General features: G+C 50.3%; 1 protein-coding gene across 1 annotated transcript in view; it reads right to left on the reverse strand.

Moving 5' to 3' along the window:
• LOC149299368 (axonemal central pair apparatus protein HYDIN-like) overlaps positions 1-19,950 on the reverse strand; it is a 45,294-nt gene extending 25,344 nt beyond the window's left edge. The window contains exons 1-29 of the mRNA XM_089486368.1: positions 19,848-19,950; positions 19,225-19,362; positions 19,019-19,161; positions 18,434-18,559; positions 18,048-18,167; positions 17,828-17,962; positions 16,620-16,819; positions 16,257-16,381; positions 15,505-15,706; positions 14,735-14,918; positions 13,924-14,023; positions 13,670-13,788; positions 13,285-13,508; positions 13,081-13,148; positions 12,667-12,902; positions 7,157-7,257; positions 6,928-7,063; positions 6,569-6,733; positions 6,032-6,184; positions 5,398-5,636; positions 4,074-4,299; positions 3,265-3,408; positions 2,698-2,853; positions 2,105-2,415; positions 1,284-1,359; positions 1,003-1,155; positions 587-796; positions 313-450; positions 27-204 (exon numbers count right to left, since the gene is read on the reverse strand). Coding sequence (XP_089342494.1) covers positions 27-204; positions 313-450; positions 587-796; positions 1,003-1,155; positions 1,284-1,359; positions 2,105-2,415; positions 2,698-2,853; positions 3,265-3,408; positions 4,074-4,299; positions 5,398-5,636; positions 6,032-6,184; positions 6,569-6,733; positions 6,928-7,063; positions 7,157-7,257; positions 12,667-12,902; positions 13,081-13,148; positions 13,285-13,508; positions 13,670-13,788; positions 13,924-14,023; positions 14,735-14,918; positions 15,505-15,706; positions 16,257-16,381; positions 16,620-16,819; positions 17,828-17,962; positions 18,048-18,167; positions 18,434-18,559; positions 19,019-19,161; positions 19,225-19,362; positions 19,848-19,950 — 4,609 coding nt within the window. The remainder of the gene's footprint in view (positions 1-26; positions 205-312; positions 451-586; positions 797-1,002; positions 1,156-1,283; positions 1,360-2,104; positions 2,416-2,697; positions 2,854-3,264; positions 3,409-4,073; positions 4,300-5,397; positions 5,637-6,031; positions 6,185-6,568; positions 6,734-6,927; positions 7,064-7,156; positions 7,258-12,666; positions 12,903-13,080; positions 13,149-13,284; positions 13,509-13,669; positions 13,789-13,923; positions 14,024-14,734; positions 14,919-15,504; positions 15,707-16,256; positions 16,382-16,619; positions 16,820-17,827; positions 17,963-18,047; positions 18,168-18,433; positions 18,560-19,018; positions 19,162-19,224; positions 19,363-19,847) is intronic.
• Between the last annotated feature and the right edge of the window lie 321 nt (positions 19,951-20,271).

A 20,271-nucleotide genomic window follows, 5' to 3' on the forward strand; every position in this document is an offset into this window, starting at 1 on the left:
AGGCAAATAGCTCCTGGGACTCGTACCATTAATGTTACGTGGAAGATCCAAGTAGATTCTAGGGAAGACTCCTTTCCCTCGAAGAGTAATATTTTCAGGCTCCAGATGGGCCACCTGCAGCTGGATGACTTGATGGAATGCCTCTGGGACCCCCGGGAAATAAAAGACCTTCAAGATTTCCTCCCCACCAGCAGGAACGTGGCCCTGAAAGCAGACACAGACTATAGCCACTACCATGCTGGTCTCTCAGGACCACAAGTCAACAGAGCAGGAGGTGAACGGGGTGCCCCAAATGGATGAGAGGGCACTTACACTCAGTGGCTGCACTAGCGGCTTCCCAGGCCTGAGACTTGCTGCACTTTCCGCGCTGGCGTTAGTCACGCTGAATGGGAAGCTGACGAGTCCCGTGTTACGGAGGACAATGTCGGCCTCGGCCACCTTATCAAAGAGCTGCAGAAAGACGCAAGGAGGTTAGTGGCGCACCGATCTGGTGACATGCACTGCGTCGCCTCCTCTGGGTTATCATCCATTTATAAACAGCCCACTCTTAAACTGTAACCCTGGGTCGATATCAGGATGCCTGTACCTGCGCGCCATAGTCTATGTCCATCGCGCTTAGCGTGTAACGGACAAGCGAGGCCTCTCCCTGAAGGCTGATCTCGTAGGTGGGACCTCCGTGCACCTTACACAGAGCCGCTGCGTGTGCACGGATGCCAGCATGACCATAAAACGTGAAGCTCGCGGTCTGGCTCTCTCCTGGCTGCAGGGTCCCGAACAGAGGAAGGATGTCGAACACCTGATGGGGCAAAGAATAATCAGCACCAAAACTTCAGCTACAGGCACAGTTTTCTCCTGGGATAATACGACTAGATTATTTCTTATTTCTTATTCATTGTGGACGGAGACACAAGAGACGAATCGCTGTGCAGTTACTGGCACAATCCACTAATGTGCATCAACATTCTACTGGTGATCCAGCGCTGAGAGCCATGGCCACCTCACCTCCTCCACCCCCGTCACCGTGTGCTCTTCTCCTGGAGGTCCGGAGACAGCTGAGGGACCCTCGGAAAGCCCATCTGTTCCAATGTATGGCACTGCGTCCTGCAGAAACACAATAATGAGCGTGTTCAGGAGGTCCACGCAGAGACACGGAAGCTTGAAGGCACAGGGTGGTGGAGAGGGCAAATAGATCATTTTTAAAAGAACAGCACAGTCGCTGATTACTGTACAATTCCTCATGGATATGGAGTGATCCCTCCAAGCTGGAGAACCAGCAGCCATACCTTCTGCTCAGGATCCTCCACATGGGTTTGGATAGAATGCAGACCTTTCTTTTCTGGCATTTGTGATTTATTCGTACTGTGGAATCATCAAGAAATGTATTAAAACATCTATTTTCAGACTGCATAACATGTACAAGTGGACTTTACTCCCCCAGCGCCCTCTCTACCCCCGAGTTACTCCATGAGGAGCCTGTCCACCAGACTTTACTTCACCAGCGCCCTCTCTACCCCCAAGTTACTCCATGAGGACCCTGTCCACCAGACTTTACTCCACCAGCGCCCTCTCTACCCCCAAGTTACTCCATGAGGACCCTGTCCACCTCACTTTACTCCACCAGCACCCTCTCTACCCCCAAGTCACCCCATGAGGACCCTGTCCACCAGACTTTACTCCACCAGCGCCCTCTCTACCCCCAAGTCACTCCATGAGGACCCTGTCCACCAGACTTTACTCCACCAGCGCCCTCTCTACCCCCAAGTCACCCCATGAGGACCCTGTCCACCAGACTTTACTCCACCAGCGCCCTCTCTACCCCCAAGTCACTCCATGAGGACCCTGTCCACCAGACTTTACTCCACCAGCGCCCTCTCTACCCCCAAGTCACTCCATGAGGACCCTGTCCACCTCACTTTACTCCACCCGGAGTCTCTTCACTTCAGGTTACTCTACAGGACCTGTCTTACTACTTGTTATTTTAGTCCTAATAAACACACCATAATGGCTATTAATGTACCTATTTTGATGTTATTCCAAGAGACATATAAACAGGATTAATCTACAGCGACGATGACATTGTAATTTGGGACCCTCTTTTTAATACCTAATCTTGCAGTTCTCTTTTTGGTAGAGCCATTGGTAATGGACGGGACATGGACTGCAGTTGGTGATCTCCAGCTCTTTGGCGGTCTCAGTGTTGTTTAAAATACACCCAAAGTTGATATGGGTAGAAGTGAAGTTGAGATTGGGGAAGTGCACCTCTCCCTGGAGCGACACGGAGTCGGTGTGAGGGTGCTCAGCAAATCTGATCGTCAAAATCTCCTCGGCCACTTGGCTCCTCAGATCGTGGATGTAAGTCGGGTCAAATCTTACAGTCAGCTCTGTCTCCTCTCCAACACCCAGAATCTGGGCTGTCTGCAAAGGGGAAGGAACACGGAATGTGTTACCATCATTTCTGTTAGATTTATCAGACTCAAACATGCAGGAACCTGCTCTCCAGACCAATGTATTCCTCTTTGCATGTGATCACAGAGCGCTATTCCCCGTGGTTTCCAGCCACGTGGACTCCACACGTCTGAAAGCCATAAAGGAGTCCCTGCGCGATGTGCTTTCCCAGACAATAACCTGCTAAATACCAGCTGCCCTTTGATTTCTGGCCAGGAGATCAACCTATGCAGATGATGTGTCCCCAGCGACGTGCGCTCCCAGTACCTCTGTGTCCACTGGCTGTAGTGTCTCCTTGCAGCAGACAGAGAATGGGGGTCTCAGAGACAGGAATATGGTGAGGGGCAGAGACGAGATGTTTTTCAGTGTCAGGGGCTGGTACTTCTGTTCCAGACTATCATCAGGTCGCTGAAAAAAGCCAAACCACTGTCTGTCATTGGACTAAGAACATAAAAAATATCTACCCCTTCCTGCCTCCATACAAATAGGGGCAATTTCATCAAAACTGCACATGTATGGGATTGGCAAAAACAATAACACACATTAAGACATTTTGCTAAAAAGGAGGATAGGGTCCTGGTCCTAAAAGCTTACAATCTGTTAGGAGGGTGAGGGGAATAAGACACAAGGAGAAAGGCTGCCTGGGTGAGGATGGTTTGATTGAGGCGAGGGGGGTGTGGAGCTCTTGATGGTGTGGAGAGGGGGTCGGTTTTTGAGATGGGTTTTAGTAGTAAGTAGTGGGGAGTCAGGCAGGGCAGGGAACTCCTAGGATCATTATATAATATAACGTTGTGTGCGCGGAAGCAGAGCGTCTATCACCTTCTCCACGTAGAAGTGAAGTCTCTTGGTCGAGAGATGCAGGATGGGAGCAACGAATTGGCAGATCACATCCACCTCCATGATCTTCTCCTTCCCTGACTGCTTCCCAATGATGGCCTGTCCCAGCAGTCTCTCCTTCACCACCTGTCACAAGCATGTAAAAGACTATCACACTGTACACCACGGCCCCTGAGCGGGGTAACTAACCCAGTGTGCAGAAAAGTAACCATAACAGCAGCCTCCAGGCCAGATGATCTACATTCATTCACAGGGAAAAGCAATTCTTCTACCAGGGGACTGGACAGGTGTATACCCCGGCCAACACAGGGTTAACGGACAGGTGTATACCCTGGCCAACACAGAGTAACTGGACAGGTGTATACCCCGGCCAACACAGAGTAACTGGACAGGTGTATACCCCGGCCAACAGTGGGGTAACTGGACAGGTGTATAACCGACCAACAGTGGGGTAACTGGACAGGTGTATACCCCGGCCAACAGTGGGGTAACTGGACAGGTGTATAACCCAACCAACAGTGGGGCAACTGGACAGGTGTATAACCCGACCAACAGTGGGGTAACTGGACAGGTGTATAACCCAACCAACAGTGGGGCAACTGGACAGGTGTATAACCCAACCAACAGTGGGGCAACTGGATAGGTGTATAACCCGACCAACAGTGGGCTAACTGGACAGGTGTATAACCCAACCAACAGTGGGGTAACTGGACAGGTGTATAACCCAACCAACAGTGGGGTAACTGGACAGGTGTATAACCCAACCAACACAGGTGTATAGCTTTACTCACTTTGGGAAGGTCTGAGGAGCCCTCCAGCAGGACATCAATGCTCTGGCCTGGATGGAGCTCCATGCGGGAAGGGTGAAGTTTGAAGACAGGGCCCAGGGGCTCTGGAATGATGGAGGGTAGCTGAGGGCGCCTGCGGAACTGAGGGAAGCCCTCCGTCATCCAGTAGAGCTGGTGAGTGCGGCGTCCGCGGTTAGTCATTGTGAAGCGATAGTGGCAGGGTCCAGCACTGTAACAAGACACAATGATAAGCCTGGGTCACTGGCCACCCTGGCTACACACAGAGCCAGCACAAGGTACACACGTGGGCTGAAAATCACTATTTGACGCCGCCATTTATCAGTGAGTTTAGTGCTAAAGTGAAAATAATCAGCAGGAGAAACAGATCTCAAGAAATGTAATATACACGTTAATTAGGGCCCCGCACACTCCATGCGCACATAACATCTGGTAAAATAAGTGGGAATGAAGACAGGAGGGTCTTCCCAAGCGTTGCCATACAGCGAGGCTTCATGGGTAGAGGGGAAGGAGACAGAGGCCTCTGGCCGTGGCACTGATTTTAGGAAAAGCCGTCAGATTCGTCTGTACTGACTCAGCTCCCCGGGCTGGGACATAATTGTTAGAAAGGCATGTGAGCTCCGTGAGCAGGTCTCGTGGTGCCATGCTGCGGTCACTCTCTCCTCGGAGTCTCGTGTTACTGCAGCCGCCTGGATGGAGTTACCATAATGTTATCTCCCCCTGTCTGCTATTATACGGAGCAAGACACGGAACAAAGGCGCTGATAGCCGGGGAAACCAGTACAAAGCACCAGCAGTACATGAAGAGGCGGCCATGGTGGGATCACATCTCACGCTTAACTATCTGTCTACCTGTCACGCCAGATACACAGGGGTCAGGTGGCATGTGCAAGCTGATCAGGGCATTCGGTTGCCAGCAAGTGCTCTGCACAGTATGAAGCTTTCATCCAACACACAATGCCGCTGGTGTCACATGAAGCTGCAAACAAAGACACTGAAGAGGAGAAGCGGAACCCGAATCTATTCACTCGGTGACACGGGCGGCCGGGCATCGCCCTGCGTGCACTCACCTCTCTTACATTTTCCACTGTCACCGGAGACGCGCGTGCAGCACTCTCTCTACCATCTAGCCCTAAATACAGTGTATATATACTGTAACACCATAAGCCACGCCTACTGCGCCAAAACCAATCACAGACTGACAGCCTCCACCCATACCTGCTGCGCCAAAACCAATCCCAGGTTTACTCCGCAGCCACACCCACAGCGCCAAACCACCGATCCTGTAAGGCTGACACGGCAGCTCTTACCTGAAGTGAGCTCCCAGGTCCAGGAGCGGGGCAAACGTTCTGTCAGTGACTATGGTGGTCCCGATGCCGACGGCGCGCAGCGGGATGTGGTAGGTGCTGCTGTTTGCGATGGCCAGCTGCAGCGTATCTGTGAAGCTGACGGTATCGTCCAGATGAGCCACGAGTGTTAGATGCACTTTCCCCTCAGGGGGTACCTCGCCGGAGCTGGGTTCAATGCGCCACAGAGACCGCTTGCGTGTCTGCAGGAAGAGACAGTCAGTAACAGGGCACAGTGTGAGACACCAGAATACCAACTGTCTAAGACAGATGCAGACTGCACAAACATGGAGGATACCAACTGTCTAAGACAGATGCAGACTGCACAAACATGGAGGATACCAACTGCCTGAGAGAGACACAGAGCCTCTGGGGGGACTCCATGCGGCCTGCCTGGTGACTAATTACAGTAAGAATATATCACTCGTCCAGCCACCTGACTGACTAATCAGGGCAGCTGCATCCACTGCAATGGGCGAAAGCTCCTTAGCATGTTACATCACACACGTATGATGGCCCACTATGTGTGGTATCACACACTAAAGCAGCTCAGTCACATGCAGTGAGCAGCTTGTCATCTCGCCCGTGTTTTGCTTACCGTGGCCGCGTGGAAGGACGCAGGAATCGGTGACTGATTGCTCAGGACTAGAGTCTTGGAAACATCCGTCAGAACCTGGATATTCCCAAAATCCGCTTCGCTGGGACAGACATGGACAACAGGGCCTTCTCCAGTGCACAGCAGACGCAGCTCCTGTCCACGAGAAGCACAAGTCATACTTATCGGTGTGAACAATCAGACTACAAGGGGCCACAACTAGAGGACATCCGTGAGACCAGGACACAAGCCATCTGAGCAGATCTACGGATTTGAAGGGCCAATAAAGATAGCCGAAGCATACAGAAATGATCTCTTTTCACCTTACTCCTACCGGCAAGAGCTGCAGTGGAGAACCCGTGGCAGGTTGCTGGGTATCCTCTCCTGGCCCGTAACCAACAGACTACCTTCCAGCTGAGCTTGCATAAGGGTTTACTGGTCTTATGCAACAGGAGCCAGCGTGACTTTGGAGTGAAAGTCCCACGGAAATAGTTATTCTTTATCCAATCATACACAGAGATTTTGGGGGGTGACACTTACCAGTAGGGGCTCCACCTGCCCAAATACCCAGATATGAGCTCTGGCACTCTGGACACCAGTCTCCTGAGCTTCTATGATAATGGGCAGCTCCACACTGCTGTGAGGCTCTATCACCCCGCGGGGCATGGAGCTGTAATAGCGCACGGGGGCTGTGCCGGCCGGCTCCTGCGCAGAAACATACTGTCATTAATACAAAACCAACAGCGCTGTCACTACAGAAAAAACACAGGACCTCCACCATAGCACGTCATTCTGCTGCACTTCTGCCAACATCCCACATGCCATCCTTCCTCTAATCCCTCTAAACGACTTTTATCTCATCATCTGCCCAAATGCCCACACCGCCTCGACTCGCGTACCTGTGGCAGGAGGCCGTAACATCCCGGTAGGTCGCCGGGGTTTGTCAGAGTGACGGTTCTCTGATACGGGTGCTGGAGAAAGCAGCGGCCAAACCTCACTGCAGGGTCCTCTACATACAGCGATGGGATCTCACACCTTCAGAAGGAACAGAGCGATGAAGACACAGAGCCTGCAGCGTGGTCTGCGGTGAGGACTTGTGTACCGGCCACGCGTGCGTATGTGAAATACCTGGCAGTGATGGGCAAGGCTAAAACTTCATCTCCAATGCCGTCCACATCCACCACAAGGGCCAGCTCATACTTCTTCACATGGTTGGGACAAAAGGTGACCTGCAAACATAAACGTGGTATGGATATGTAACCGGTACCCGGGAATACATCTGTAAAGAGCTGAACGTGGTATGGATATGTAACCGGTACCCGGGAATATATCTGTAAAGAGCTGAACGTGGTATGGATATGTAACCGGTACCCAGGGAATATATCTGTAAAGAGCTGAACGTGGTATGGATATGTAACCGGTACCCGGGAATATATCTGTAAAGATCTGAACGTGGTATGGATATGTAACCGGTACCCGGGGAATATATCTGTAAAGATCTGAACGTGGTATGGATATGTAACCGGTACCCGGGAATATATCTGTAAAGATCTGAACGTGGTATGGATATGTAACCGGTACCCGGGGAATATATCTGTAAAGAGCTGAACGTGGTATGGATATGTAACCGGTACCCGGGAATATATCTGTAAAGAGCTGAACGTGGTATGGATATGTAACCGGTACCCGGGAATATATCTGTAAAGAGCTGAACGTGGTATGGATATGTAACCGGTACCCGGGGAATATATCTGTAAAGATCTGAACGTGGTATGGATATGTAACCGGTACCCGGGGAATATATCTGTAAAGAGCTGAACGTGGTATGGATATGTAACTGATACCCGGGGAATATATCTGTAAAGAGCTGAACGTGGTATGGATATGTAACCGGTACCCGGGAATATATCTGTAAAGATCTGAACGTGGTATGGATATGTAACCGGTACCCGGGGAATATATCTGTAAAGACCTGAACGTGGTATGGATATGTAACCGGTACCCGGGAATATATCTGTAAAGATCTGAACGTGGTATGGATATGTAACCGGTACCCGGGAATATATCTGTAAAGAGCTGAACGTGGTATGGATATGTAACCGGTACCCGGGAATATATCTGTAAAGATCTGAACGTGGTATGGATATGTAACCGGTACCCGGGGAATATATCTGTAAAGATCTGAACGTGGTATGGATATGTAACCGGTACCCGGGGAATATATCTGTAAAGATCTGAACGTGGTATGGATATGTAACCGGTACCCGGGGAATATATCTGTAAAGAGCTGAACGTGGTATGGATATGTAACCGGTACCCGGGGAATATATCTGTAAAGAGCTGAACGTGGTATCGATATGTAACCGGTACCCGGGGAATATATCTGTAAAGATCTGAACGTGGTATGGATATGTAACCGGTACCCGGGAATATATCTGTAAAGAGCTGAACGTGGTATGGATATGTAACCGGTACCCGGGGAATATATCTGTAAAGATCTGAACGTGGTATGGATATGTAACCGGTACCCGGGAATATATCTGTAAAGAGCTGAACGTGGTATGGATATGTAACCGGTACCCGGGGAATATATCTGTAAAGATCTGAACGTGGTATGGATATGTAACCGGTACCCGGGAATATATCTGTAAAGAGCTGAACGTGGTATGGATATGTAACCGGTACCCGGGGAATATATCTGTAAAGAGCTGAACGTGGTATGGATATGTAACCGGTACCCGGGGAATATATCTGTAAAGATCTGAACGTGGTATGGATATGTAACCGGTACCCGGGAATATATCTGTAAAGAGCTGAACGTGGTATGGATATGTAACCGGTACCCGGGGAATATATCTGTAAAGAGCTGAACGTGGTATGGATATGTAACCGGTACCCGGGAATATATCTGTAAAGATCTGAACGTGGTATGGATATGTAACTGGTACCCGGGGAATATATCTGTAAAGATCTGAACGTGGTATGGATATGTAACCGGTACCCGGGAATATATCTGTAAAGAGCTGAACGTGGTATGGATATGTAACCGGTACCCGGGGAATATATCTGTAAAGATCTGAACGTGGTATGGATATGTAACCGGTACCCGGGGAATATATCTGTAAAGATCTGAACGTGGTATGGATATGTAACCGGTACCCGGGAATATATCTGTAAAGATCTGAACGTGGTATGGATATGTAACCGGTACCCGGGGAATATATCTGTAAAGAGCTGAACGTGGTATCGATATGTAACCGGTACCCGGGGAATATATCTGTAAAGAGCTGAACGTGGTATGGATATGTAACCGGTACCCGGGAATATATCTGTAAAGAGCTGAACGTTGTATGGATATGTAACCGGTACCCGGGGAATATATCTGTAAAGATCTGAACGTGGTATGGATATGTAACCGGTACCCGGGAATATATCTGTAAAGAGCTGAACGTGGTATGGATATGTAACCGGTACCCGGGGAATATATCTGTAAAGAGCTGAACGTGGTATGGATATGTAACCGGTACCCGGGGAATATATCTGTAAAGAGCTGAACGTGGTATGGATATGTAACCGGTACCCGGGGAATATATCTGTAAAGACCTGAACGTGGTATGGATATGTAACCGGTACCCGGGGAATATATCTGTAAAGATCTGAACGTGGTATGGATATGTAACCGGTACCCGGGGAATATATCTGTAAAGACCTGAACGTGGTATGGATATGTAACCGGTACCCGGGGAATATATCTGTAAAGATCTGAACGTGGTATGGATATGTAACCGGTACCCGGGAATATATCTGTAAAGAGCTGAACGTGGTATGGATATGTAACCGGTACCCGGGGAATATATCTGTAAAGATCTGAACGTGGTATGGATATGTAACCGGTACCCGGGAATATATCTGTAAAGAGCTGAACGTGGTATGGATATGTAACCGGTACCCGGGGAATATATCTGTAAAGAGCTGAACGTGGTATGGATATGTAACCGGTACCCGGGGAATATATCTGTAAAGATCTGAACGTGGTATGGATATGTAACCGGTACCCGGGAATATATCTGTAAAGAGCTGAACGTGGTATGGATATGTAACCGGTACCCGGGGAATATATCTGTAAAGAGCTGAACGTGGTATGGATATGTAACCGGTACCCGGGGAATATATCTGTAAAGATCTGAACGTGGTATGGATATGTAACCGGTACCCGGGAATATATCTGTAAAGAGCTGAACGTGGTATGGATATGTAACCGGTACCCGGGGAATATATCTGTAAAGAGCTGAACGTGGTATGGATATGTAACCGGTACCCGGGAATATATCTGTAAAGAGCTGAACGTGGTATGGATATGTAACCGGTACCCGGGGAATATATCTGTAAAGAGCTGAACGTGGTATGGATATGTAACCGGTACCCGGGAATATATCTGTAAAGAGCTGAACGTGGTATGGATATGTAACCGGTACCCGGGGAATATATCTGTAAAGAGCTGAACGCGGTATGGATATGTAACCGGTACCCGGGGAATATATCTGTAAAGAGCTGAACGTGGTATGGATATGTAACCGGTACCCGGGAATATATCTGTAAAGAGCTGAACGTGGTATGGATATGTAACCGGTACCCGGGAATATATCTGTAAAGAGCTGAACGTGGTATGGATATGTAACCGGTACCCGGGAATATATCTGTAAAGAGCTGAACGTGGTATGGATATGTAACCGGTACCCGGGGAATATATCTGTAAAGAGCTGAACGTGGTATGGATATGTAACCGGTACCCGGGGAATATATCTGTAAAGATCTGAACGTGGTATGGATATGTAACCGGTATCCGGGGAATATATCTGTAAAGACCTGAACGTGGTATGGATATGTAACCGGTACCCGGGGAATATATCTGTAAAGAGCTGAACGTGGTATGGATATGTAACCGGTACCCGGGGAATATATCTGTAAAGATCTGAACGTGGTATGGATATGTAACCGGTACCCGGGAATATATCTGTAAAGAGCTGAACGTGGTATGGATATGTAACCGGTACCCGGGGAATATATCTGTAAAGAGCTGAACGTGGTATGGATATGTAACCGGTACCCGGGGAATATATCTGTAAAGATCTGAACGTGGTATGGATATGTAACCGGTACCCGGGAATATATCTGTAAAGAGCTGAACGTGGTATGGATATGTAACCGGTACCCGGGGAATATATCTGTAAAGAGCTGAACGTGGTATGGATATGTAACCGGTACCCGGGGAATATATCTGTAAAGATCTGAACGTGGTATGGATATGTAACCGGTACCCGGGAATATATCTGTAAAGAGCTGAACGTGGTATGGATATGTAACCGGTACCCGGGGAATATATCTGTAAAGAGCTGAACGTGGTATGGATATGTAACCGGTACCCGGGAATATATCTGTAAAGAGCTGAACGTGGTATGGATATGTAACCGGTACCCGGGGAATATATCTGTAAAGAGCTGAACGTGGTATGGATATGTAACCGGTACCCGGGAATATATCTGTAAAGAGCTGAACGTGGTATGGATATGTAACCGGTACCCGGGGAATATATCTGTAAAGAGCTGAACGTGGTATGGATATGTAACCGGTACCCGGGAATATATCTGTAAAGAGCTGAACGTGGTATGGATATGTAACCGGTACCCGGGAATATATCTGTAAAGAGCTGAACGTGGTATGGATATGTAACCGGTACCCGGGGAATATATCTGTAAAGATCTGAACGTGGTATGGATATGTAACCGGTACCCGGGAATATATCTGTAAAGAGCTGAACGTGGTATGGATATGTAACCGGTACCCGGGAATATATCTGTAAAGAGCTGAACGTGGTATGGATATGTAACCGGTACCCGGGAATATATCTGTAAAGATCTGAACGTGGTATGGATATGTAACCGGTACCCGGGAATATATCTGTAAAGATCTGAACGTGGTATGGATATGTAACCGGTACCCGGGGAATATATCTGTAAAGAGCTGAACGTGGTATGGATATGTAACCGGTACCCGGGGAATATATTTGAATTTGGACTCTGCTCTCACCTCTGTTACAAAACGCTGACTGCAGGGAATGAAATGTTAGAAGCAGCAGCTTGGACCAAACGTAGCGGCCATTACTAATTCATCAGAGCACTGAACACGGAGACACGCGAACACAGAGCACCTGCGTGCCGGAGGGCAGTGTGTGAGTGAAACACAGAGTAATGCGTCTAATGATCTACCAGCGAGATAGAAAGGTGCGCAGCGGCCTGCCTGCGCCATCTCATACGATGGAAACGCTCGCCCTGGGGCGGCATATGGTGGGAAGCTGCCACTTCACATTCAAACTCTCATCTGGCCACATGTGATATCTGTTCACGTAACCGATGTCCAGCTCAAACACGTGTTTCAGATGCTGGCCACCCTGCTGTAACACAGTGAATTACTGGGGGGTGACCAATGAAAAGAAGGGAGGAAGTGACACACTGAAGGGTTAATGACACCGTAGAAAACGGTCCAGCCACTGAAGCAGTGCTTGGAATACACGGCGTGGTATTTCAGGTCAGTAAGAGACCACGCCGCGGGCAGGTATACTATATCACACAGCACCGTACCTCTATGTCTAAGGACCCCTGGGACCGGATGGTGCCCCGGGAGGGAGAGATGGAGAACTCTCGAGGTCTTGGGCTTTGGATGGACGCTCCGCTCCAGGTCGAGCTCCTCTCATGGAGAACCTGAGTGGAACTTGCAATGCTTGCTTCTCCGCTACCATCGCCCAGGACGCGCAGGTTAAACGTCATGGGTACCAGCGAGGTGTTATTAAGTGAACAGGTCAATATTTGTGGGAACCCTGAAAAACAAACACATGAGTTAATCCTTAGGATCAATTCTGAGCCCTGCAACAAGATGTCACCCAGACACGACAAACAAAGGATCGCCAAAAACTCTTCTGCCGCTTGTGTTCCTTTACCAGGGTTTGATAGCTGGTTTGGGGTTTGGCAGATTTCCCGTGCCCAGCCATAACTCACCAAAAGAGACATCTCCAAAATGCAGAGCGGGGGCGCTGAAGTGAAATGTGGGTCCAATCACGCAGCCCCTGGGGACACAGAGAGGTTTCAGAGAGAAGACACTCGCTATCCAAACGTTATTAAAGAAGACGCAGAGCGCCACTTACACATAATGCAAACCTACAGAGAGCGATAAATAAACTCAGCTCGTATAGACTCGTATACCTCACTGTCAGCGCCAGGGCCTCCCGAGACCCGTCCACAGAGAAGCACAACTCCTGGCGGAACTCCCCCACAATCCCACCGCAGACAGATATCTGGATGGCCTGGTGTCCGCCTGGAAGAATGATGCCTTCGCTGGGGTCAAATGTGAAGAAGGAACCCCCTGCGGCGCTGGGAGGAACCAGCGTGAAAATTCCATCAATCGCTCCTTGATTTGTCAGGATAACCTTTGATGGGGCAAAGAACAGAAGATGAAGAAAGAACAGTATGTCATACGCCCCCCCAACCCCACCAGTCTCTGCCCCTCGCTCGCGTCCGGGACCCCTCTGACATTCTCTATGGCAGCGCATCTCAGCGCATGCAGCACGTGCCCCCCGCTCCCGGTCACCTCATAGCTGTGCAGGGAGCCAACAAAGATTTTCCCAACATCCAGCTGGTCAAAGTTAAAGCGCAGCTTCGGTCCTAGACCTTCAGCTCGGATTCGCAGGGGAAGACGCGTCTCTCGACCTGAGGATGGCATGAATGCCGAGATGGTTACCCATTCACGTCACTCCTCTTGTAACATGTATAGGATGGTTACGTGTAACTTATTCCGTAATCATACGGGCACAATAATCTACACGCGTGTGCTTTACGCGGTACCTGTTATGTCGCAATAGACAGTGCGCTGGTATATCTTGGATTCCTGGGGCCTGAAGAGAACTCTGACCTCCACAGATGAGTTTGGCCAAACATCTCCTTCCTGTGGGCAGAAACACGAGATAAACGGGGGAAACGGTGAAACATGTCAGAGATTCCCCAACAGCTAATGCGGACAAATCATTGTAGGAATTGTGAGGTTAACAGGCCTGTCGTTCCCAGCCTGGCCACCCCGTCTCACTGGGGCACATACACGCCAGACACGGTACATGTGGCATATGCTGCCTAGTTATGCATGAGGAATATCTAATGAACAAGAACCCAGCAAGGCAGGCTTTCAGGGCACACATCGACCAATGTTCACCAGGTTTGCCTGTGACCATATGGGGAGATCCTGAAAGAGGAGAGGAGCCAAAATCGGCCTGCTTAACCGAGTCAGTCTTTTCGTAGTTGAATACGCGGAGAGGCCTCCAGTTACTAAGAACACACACATGTACTCCAGGGAATCCCGGTATGCCCCGGTGGGGCAGGTGGCCGTGTATCATGTTGTGACAGAATAACACGCCACGGGTAACAGACCGACACAAGCTGCTGTGTGAAGCTGTTTACTGTTCAAGGACTTGTCTTGTATGTGGTTCATTGTGTCGTGTGCACCCCAGAGTAAGGGCAGATCTATTAAACGGAGGGGCATTTGGAGGGCATATCAATGTCCACGAACTGGTGCTTAGAACTATCTATCTATCTATCTATCTATCTATCTATCTATCTATCTATCTATCTATATCTATATATCTATTGGATATGGCAGCCTTACTGTGGGTTCTATGTGGAACACATCATCGGTAAACAGCATGGCGTCATCCTGTACCATCCTGCGGCGGTTTTGGAAGCTGCGGCTGAGAAGGGAGAGGCGCGCACGGAGAGAGGGCTCTGCGCTGCATTCCTCCAGAAAGTGATCCATCTGCTCGTCTTCTTCTGCGCGGAGATCCAAACACAATCTGCGTATAAAGCAAAGACGACAGCTCAGGGCCGAAAGAAACACGGAGCGTGCACTCTACCCCAGTAAGAATAAATGCCCTTTGAGGGGCAGATTGTGTAACGATGCATTGCAAGCAGGCCGTTATCCGGCCAATCAGCAGCAGGTATTTCCTGGCCACACAGTGGGCCGCTGCGCCCTCATCATCTCTCGGTTTTTAATGGACAACGCAGGGGAAAATATACCAATAAAGCCCTTTCGGCCCAAAGCCTCTGTAACAATATAGACCAAAAAACTCGTGGACATGAAATGAGGTCGCCCTGTCACTAAGTACGGACAGGACACGGAGCGCACTCCCTGCGTGTCCTGCGCAAGTTTGTTCTCAAAGTGCTTTCTTCAGCACAAGACTATTCATCTTTAGCTAATGTGATTAAATATTGAGAAGAGTGGAAGATTCTCTGAGCTGTGCCCCCTCCAGGCAAACACTGGCCCAATTACCACGCTCCTTACTCATTTCACCACTACTTGTTAACCCATTCATCGCCGATCTTAGTGAACGGGTGTCGGCATGTCAAAGTAGAGATGGCTGCCATCCCAGTCACGCTCACCTGGACTTCTGCTGCTCTTCCTCTTGAAGGGTAGCAACGGCTTTCCAGCGGAAGTGAGTGATGATGTCACTGCGATTGACAATGCTGATCGTCCTCTGATTGGCCAATGAAATATATGTTTTTTCTATCATCAGGGAATTCTTGTCGAGCCGCACATTGGCATCAGTGGCTGCTCCATACAAACTGACACTAATGTCCTCTCCTAGGAGATAAAGAGAAAAATGGGTTTGTGCCACATCGAGGGCCCGGCGTCCACATCCTAACCCGGCCTCCACATCTTCAGTCTGTCTCGGGCACCCAGGGCCAGTGGGCTTCCCCTGATTCAAATGACTAAGCTCGTTACTAAACACCCACCAAAAGCACCAAATCCGTAAAGATTTACATGTTTACTCCGGGCCGGGGACACCCTGCCGGCTCACCTAAATGGCTAACGGGTCACATGATCAGCAAGCCGTCCATTCTGACAGCTGGGGATGGCTCAGGGTAGAGCAAAATGAGCAAGTGCCCAGTTAGCATGTGTCAGGCTTTCTAACAGGTTTACCCCGCTAAGCGTGTTACAGGCTGTTCATTTCCACACGTTACACCAAGCCCTTCTGCCAACACACAGTCTGAAGGCAAGTGGCAGCCGGGAACTCAGGGCAGAGGTCAGCGTGAGACTGATGTGACCTCGCACCGGCAAATTGCAAACGACGAACCCCGGATTGGGTGGATACAGAGAATGGTGAATGCCTGTTCCTCGGCGCCGTATTTACCTGTGTCATAGTGAAGTGTCAGGGCCTGCGAGTGATCCCCCGCCTTCTCAGGCTGAAACTCCACCGTCACCTGCATGCTCTCTCCGACAGCCAATGTGCCCGACACCGGCTCCACCGAGAAAGGCCTGAGGAAGGGAACATTCGTCCCAGAGACCAGGGTTACATACAGACCACGTACTAAAACAGCCTTGTGTCGCCCCGTTCGAGGGGGCCGAGTGACTGCAACCTGGTGTGTAATGGGAAGAGTTACAGGTATTGGGGTCACAGACTGATTGCTACATGCGATTATCGTGGTTAATGTAAGTGTGAGAATGAGCGGGCAGACATGAGTGTGGCAGACATCGCGGTCCGTGTCTCTAATACCTGTGAGTAAGGAGCCAGAAGCAGGCATCTCGGTTGCCAATGTTTCGCACCAGAAGGGTTTTTTGGGAGTTGTACTTTATTGGGCAGATCTGGAAACTGATTTCATCCGGGAAATCCAACAGGCCCCGGGCCCCAGTCGCCCGGATGGGAACCACAAACTTCTCCCGTTCAGTAATACAGATGACTTCATGGAAATAGTCCTGTGGAGACGCGAATAGGAGTCAAATGGATGAATAGTGCGGCTGCCGCGCGGTCGGACAATGACCCATGAAAACCCGCAGCTGCTGCAGAAGATCCCGAGAAGCTGTCCGTCTCCCAAGAGATTCTGCAGCAGCTGCGGTATTTCAGAGGTCTGCTGCAGCCGGATGATATGGGTTTGTCCCAGGCCAGAAGCTCTTCCTGCGCATAAAGAGACCCCGCTGCGCGTGACTATAATAAACCATCAAACCCCAGGACAAAAAAGCTGCACAAAGCTGCAGCCGGGTATTTCACAGCCGCAGGCAAAGGCCATCGCTGAAAAAGATGTTATATATATATATATATCTCTAAAGACGCTGCCTCTCCAAACCCCCCGCAGTGCTGTGTGCCGCCACGATCAGAAGACGATCGGGCCCTCTCTATTCATGTACCATAATAAAGGGAACAGAGCTTTCAGCGGGAGGTGGAAGAGCTTGCCACAAAAGGCCACACTAATGGGGCCGTGGAGAGGAGGAGGCAGCGGGAGCCGACACAAGGGCACATTATCCAGAGAAGTCACTTCGCTCAGGGGCCACGATTCTCACTATACCACATAACAGCACACTGACCGCGAGAAATCCGGCACAACAGCGACTAATCAGACCAAGTCTGTACCGTGAGATGTATGAATCAGGTCAGCCTGACCGCACGTGTCGTGACCATGCAGTGCTCCGTTTATTGTGGTACGTGTTGTACACGCTGGCATTTCTAGTCAGGAGGGGACCATGGTCCGGGCGTTATTTGCGCTCAGGGAAACATATCAGAAACGCTCCGGTGCTGCACGCGGCGCAGGTCAGCGCAGCCACCTCCATATCACCCTAAGCGCGATGCAAGACCTGTGGAAGGCGTTTGAGGGCCCTCGATGTGGCAGCTGACTGGGATTGGGCAGCAGATGGGAACGTGGACACTGGAATCCCCACCATCACACCAGCCACACAGAACGGCCGGCCACGGGCACCTAATCACTTTACCTTGTTCTCTTCTGGGGTGAACAGGACGTGGAAAGTAGACTCCATCCCCGGGGCCACCTTGTGACACACATCATTGGGGCTGATAACTTGGAAATAGGGCGAATTCTCCTGAATGACTTTCACCAGCCGTGGCACCTGCCATGCACAAAATCAGTGACAAAATCCACGGTAACAAACATTACCAGGGGTAATTACGAGGGGTAACTGTGCGCAGGCTCACCTTGTCACTGTTCCTCAAAACCAGTGGCACTTCGTATGTTTCACAAGGAGTGTAATTCTGGAAGACAATCTCCGAGGGGAAAGGCTGGAACAGGGCTTGGTCCATGTCCACGGCCGAACACTAAGGTCAAATGAATTCACAAGTCAGGAGAGAGCTGGCCCATCACGTACTGGCTGTAGCCTGGATTATCTGGCAAACGAGGCAAATGAAAGCCCCCGTGACCTTCCTCCGAGCCCCTGTGTCTGATGCTTGTTTATTAGGTTAGAGAGGGCCTAGTGGCTGCCGAGTAGGGGATGTAATTAGTAAGAAATGAACCAAATACATTGTGCTCCCTCTGAGCTGATGGACTTTACTCCCATCCCCCCCGAACCCAAGGAGTACGGCACCTTCTGATGGGTGGTCTCGCTCATGTCAAGCAGTTGAATGATCTGTGGCGGGTGCCCCTCTCGCGTGGTGGCCAGTCTCTGCTCCGTGGTCAGGGACATTTCCCTGAGGAAGGCTGAGGGGGTGAGCTGTGATTGAGAAAAGAAATAAACACATTGTAAGCAAATGTACCCTGCTCCATGAGCGCAATTTTCAAGGGGCAACAACAGGAGCGCAACGCCCCGACTCCCAGTGTGCGGCACATCGTTAACCAGCAAACACGTATGAGACGGGTCAGCGCACCATGCGGTGTGGCCAGGGCAGGCACAGCAATGCGTGCGCTCGTTACTGTGTGTCTCATAACCTGTCAGAAACGTCGTGGCGTGGGCTCCGGCTGGTACACGCGGCACACGTGGTGCATCATCAGTGTAGAATAATCTCTCTGGCCGGAGGCCTGAGCCCTGCATCCTCAGTAAAGGCTTTGTCTGAACATCTGTCTGGACTGATTTGTTTCTCTGCTAGATAATCCCTGGTTTCAGTCACCAACATCTGTCTTTTCCCTCAGATGGCATGACAGAAAATGACTCAATTTGTTCTGTAGTCATTACCGTCGGGGTGGCCAGCTGTGGGTTGCGCGGAGCCACTGTTTTGCTCTGCAATGCCCCGGCCAGTTTAAGGCACGGCTTCTGGAGGGAGCTCACCGGTCCCCGGAGTTTTCCGCTCGGCATGCTGTCTGCTCTTCTTAAATCATCTGTGGAGGAGAAAGCAGAGATTTATTCGAGGAACATCAAAAACACCAATTCCCTGCACTCACGCAGCGTACGGTACATGGCGGCATCATACGCGACGGCGGCATCATACGCGACGGCGGCATCATACGCGCCGGCGGCATCATACGCGACGGCGGCATCATACGCGACGCCGGCATCATACGCGACGCCGGCCCCATCATCTGCCAGGGATAACAGAATATTCAGCCCCTGGTCTACAGCCAGGCAATGAATGGGGAGATTGATTAACACCCCCATTCATTAATCACGTGCCAAATCAAACACATCATTCATTATTCACATGTCCATGGAAATGGTTACAGGGCAGCAGGCAGGTAAGACGTGAAGTTAGAGGTGAGCGTCCCGTACACTACTGCCCCACAGGCATGGAAATGGTTACAGGTGTGATGGGCACGGTGGATGAAGAGCCCCAGGTGCGCTGAACGCTGATGAAACATACAGCGCAGGTGAGAAAAAGTCTTTCCTCGAGGCAGAGTGCAAACCCCCGGAGCCCAAAACTTCATGCAAAACATACATGTCCTAGAAACGGCAGCACAAGTAATGAGTTATTTGTATGAGGGATGAAATCATACACACTGCCGTGCCAGCACTGCGCGCTCAGGGGGCGCTTGCACAATAGAGGCGAGTCCCAGAAGGCTAGACAAACCCCAGCCAGCTATCCCATGAGCGCTCTCTGTGATGATGGCGCTCTGCAGCAGCAAGACAGAATGCCTGTACTGAAAGCTCCGCAGCACGGGGGCCACGATCATGCTGGACCCCTTCTGAGGCAAACAGGGTCACCTACGTGTTCAGCGGCAGGGCACTTACCGCAGCTAACGGGGTGGCAGAATGTGCCCATTTGTGTTTTGGTGCGACACAGGGTGCCTGTAACGCAGCACATTATATACATCTGCCTGTAACGCAGCACATTATATACAGCTGCCTGTAACGCAGCACATTATATACATCTGCCCGTAGCGCAGCACATTATATACAGCTGCCTGTAACGCAGCACATTATATACATCTGCCTGTAACGCAGCACATTATATACAGCTGCCTGTAACGCAGCACATTATATACATCTGCCTG

Source organism: Sceloporus occidentalis, unplaced genomic scaffold (genome assembly GCF_023333645.1).
Source record: "Sceloporus occidentalis isolate IW3139 unplaced genomic scaffold, rSceOcc1.0.p SCAF_29, whole genome shotgun sequence".
Lineage (NCBI taxonomy): Eukaryota > Metazoa > Chordata > Lepidosauria > Squamata > Phrynosomatidae > Sceloporus > Sceloporus occidentalis.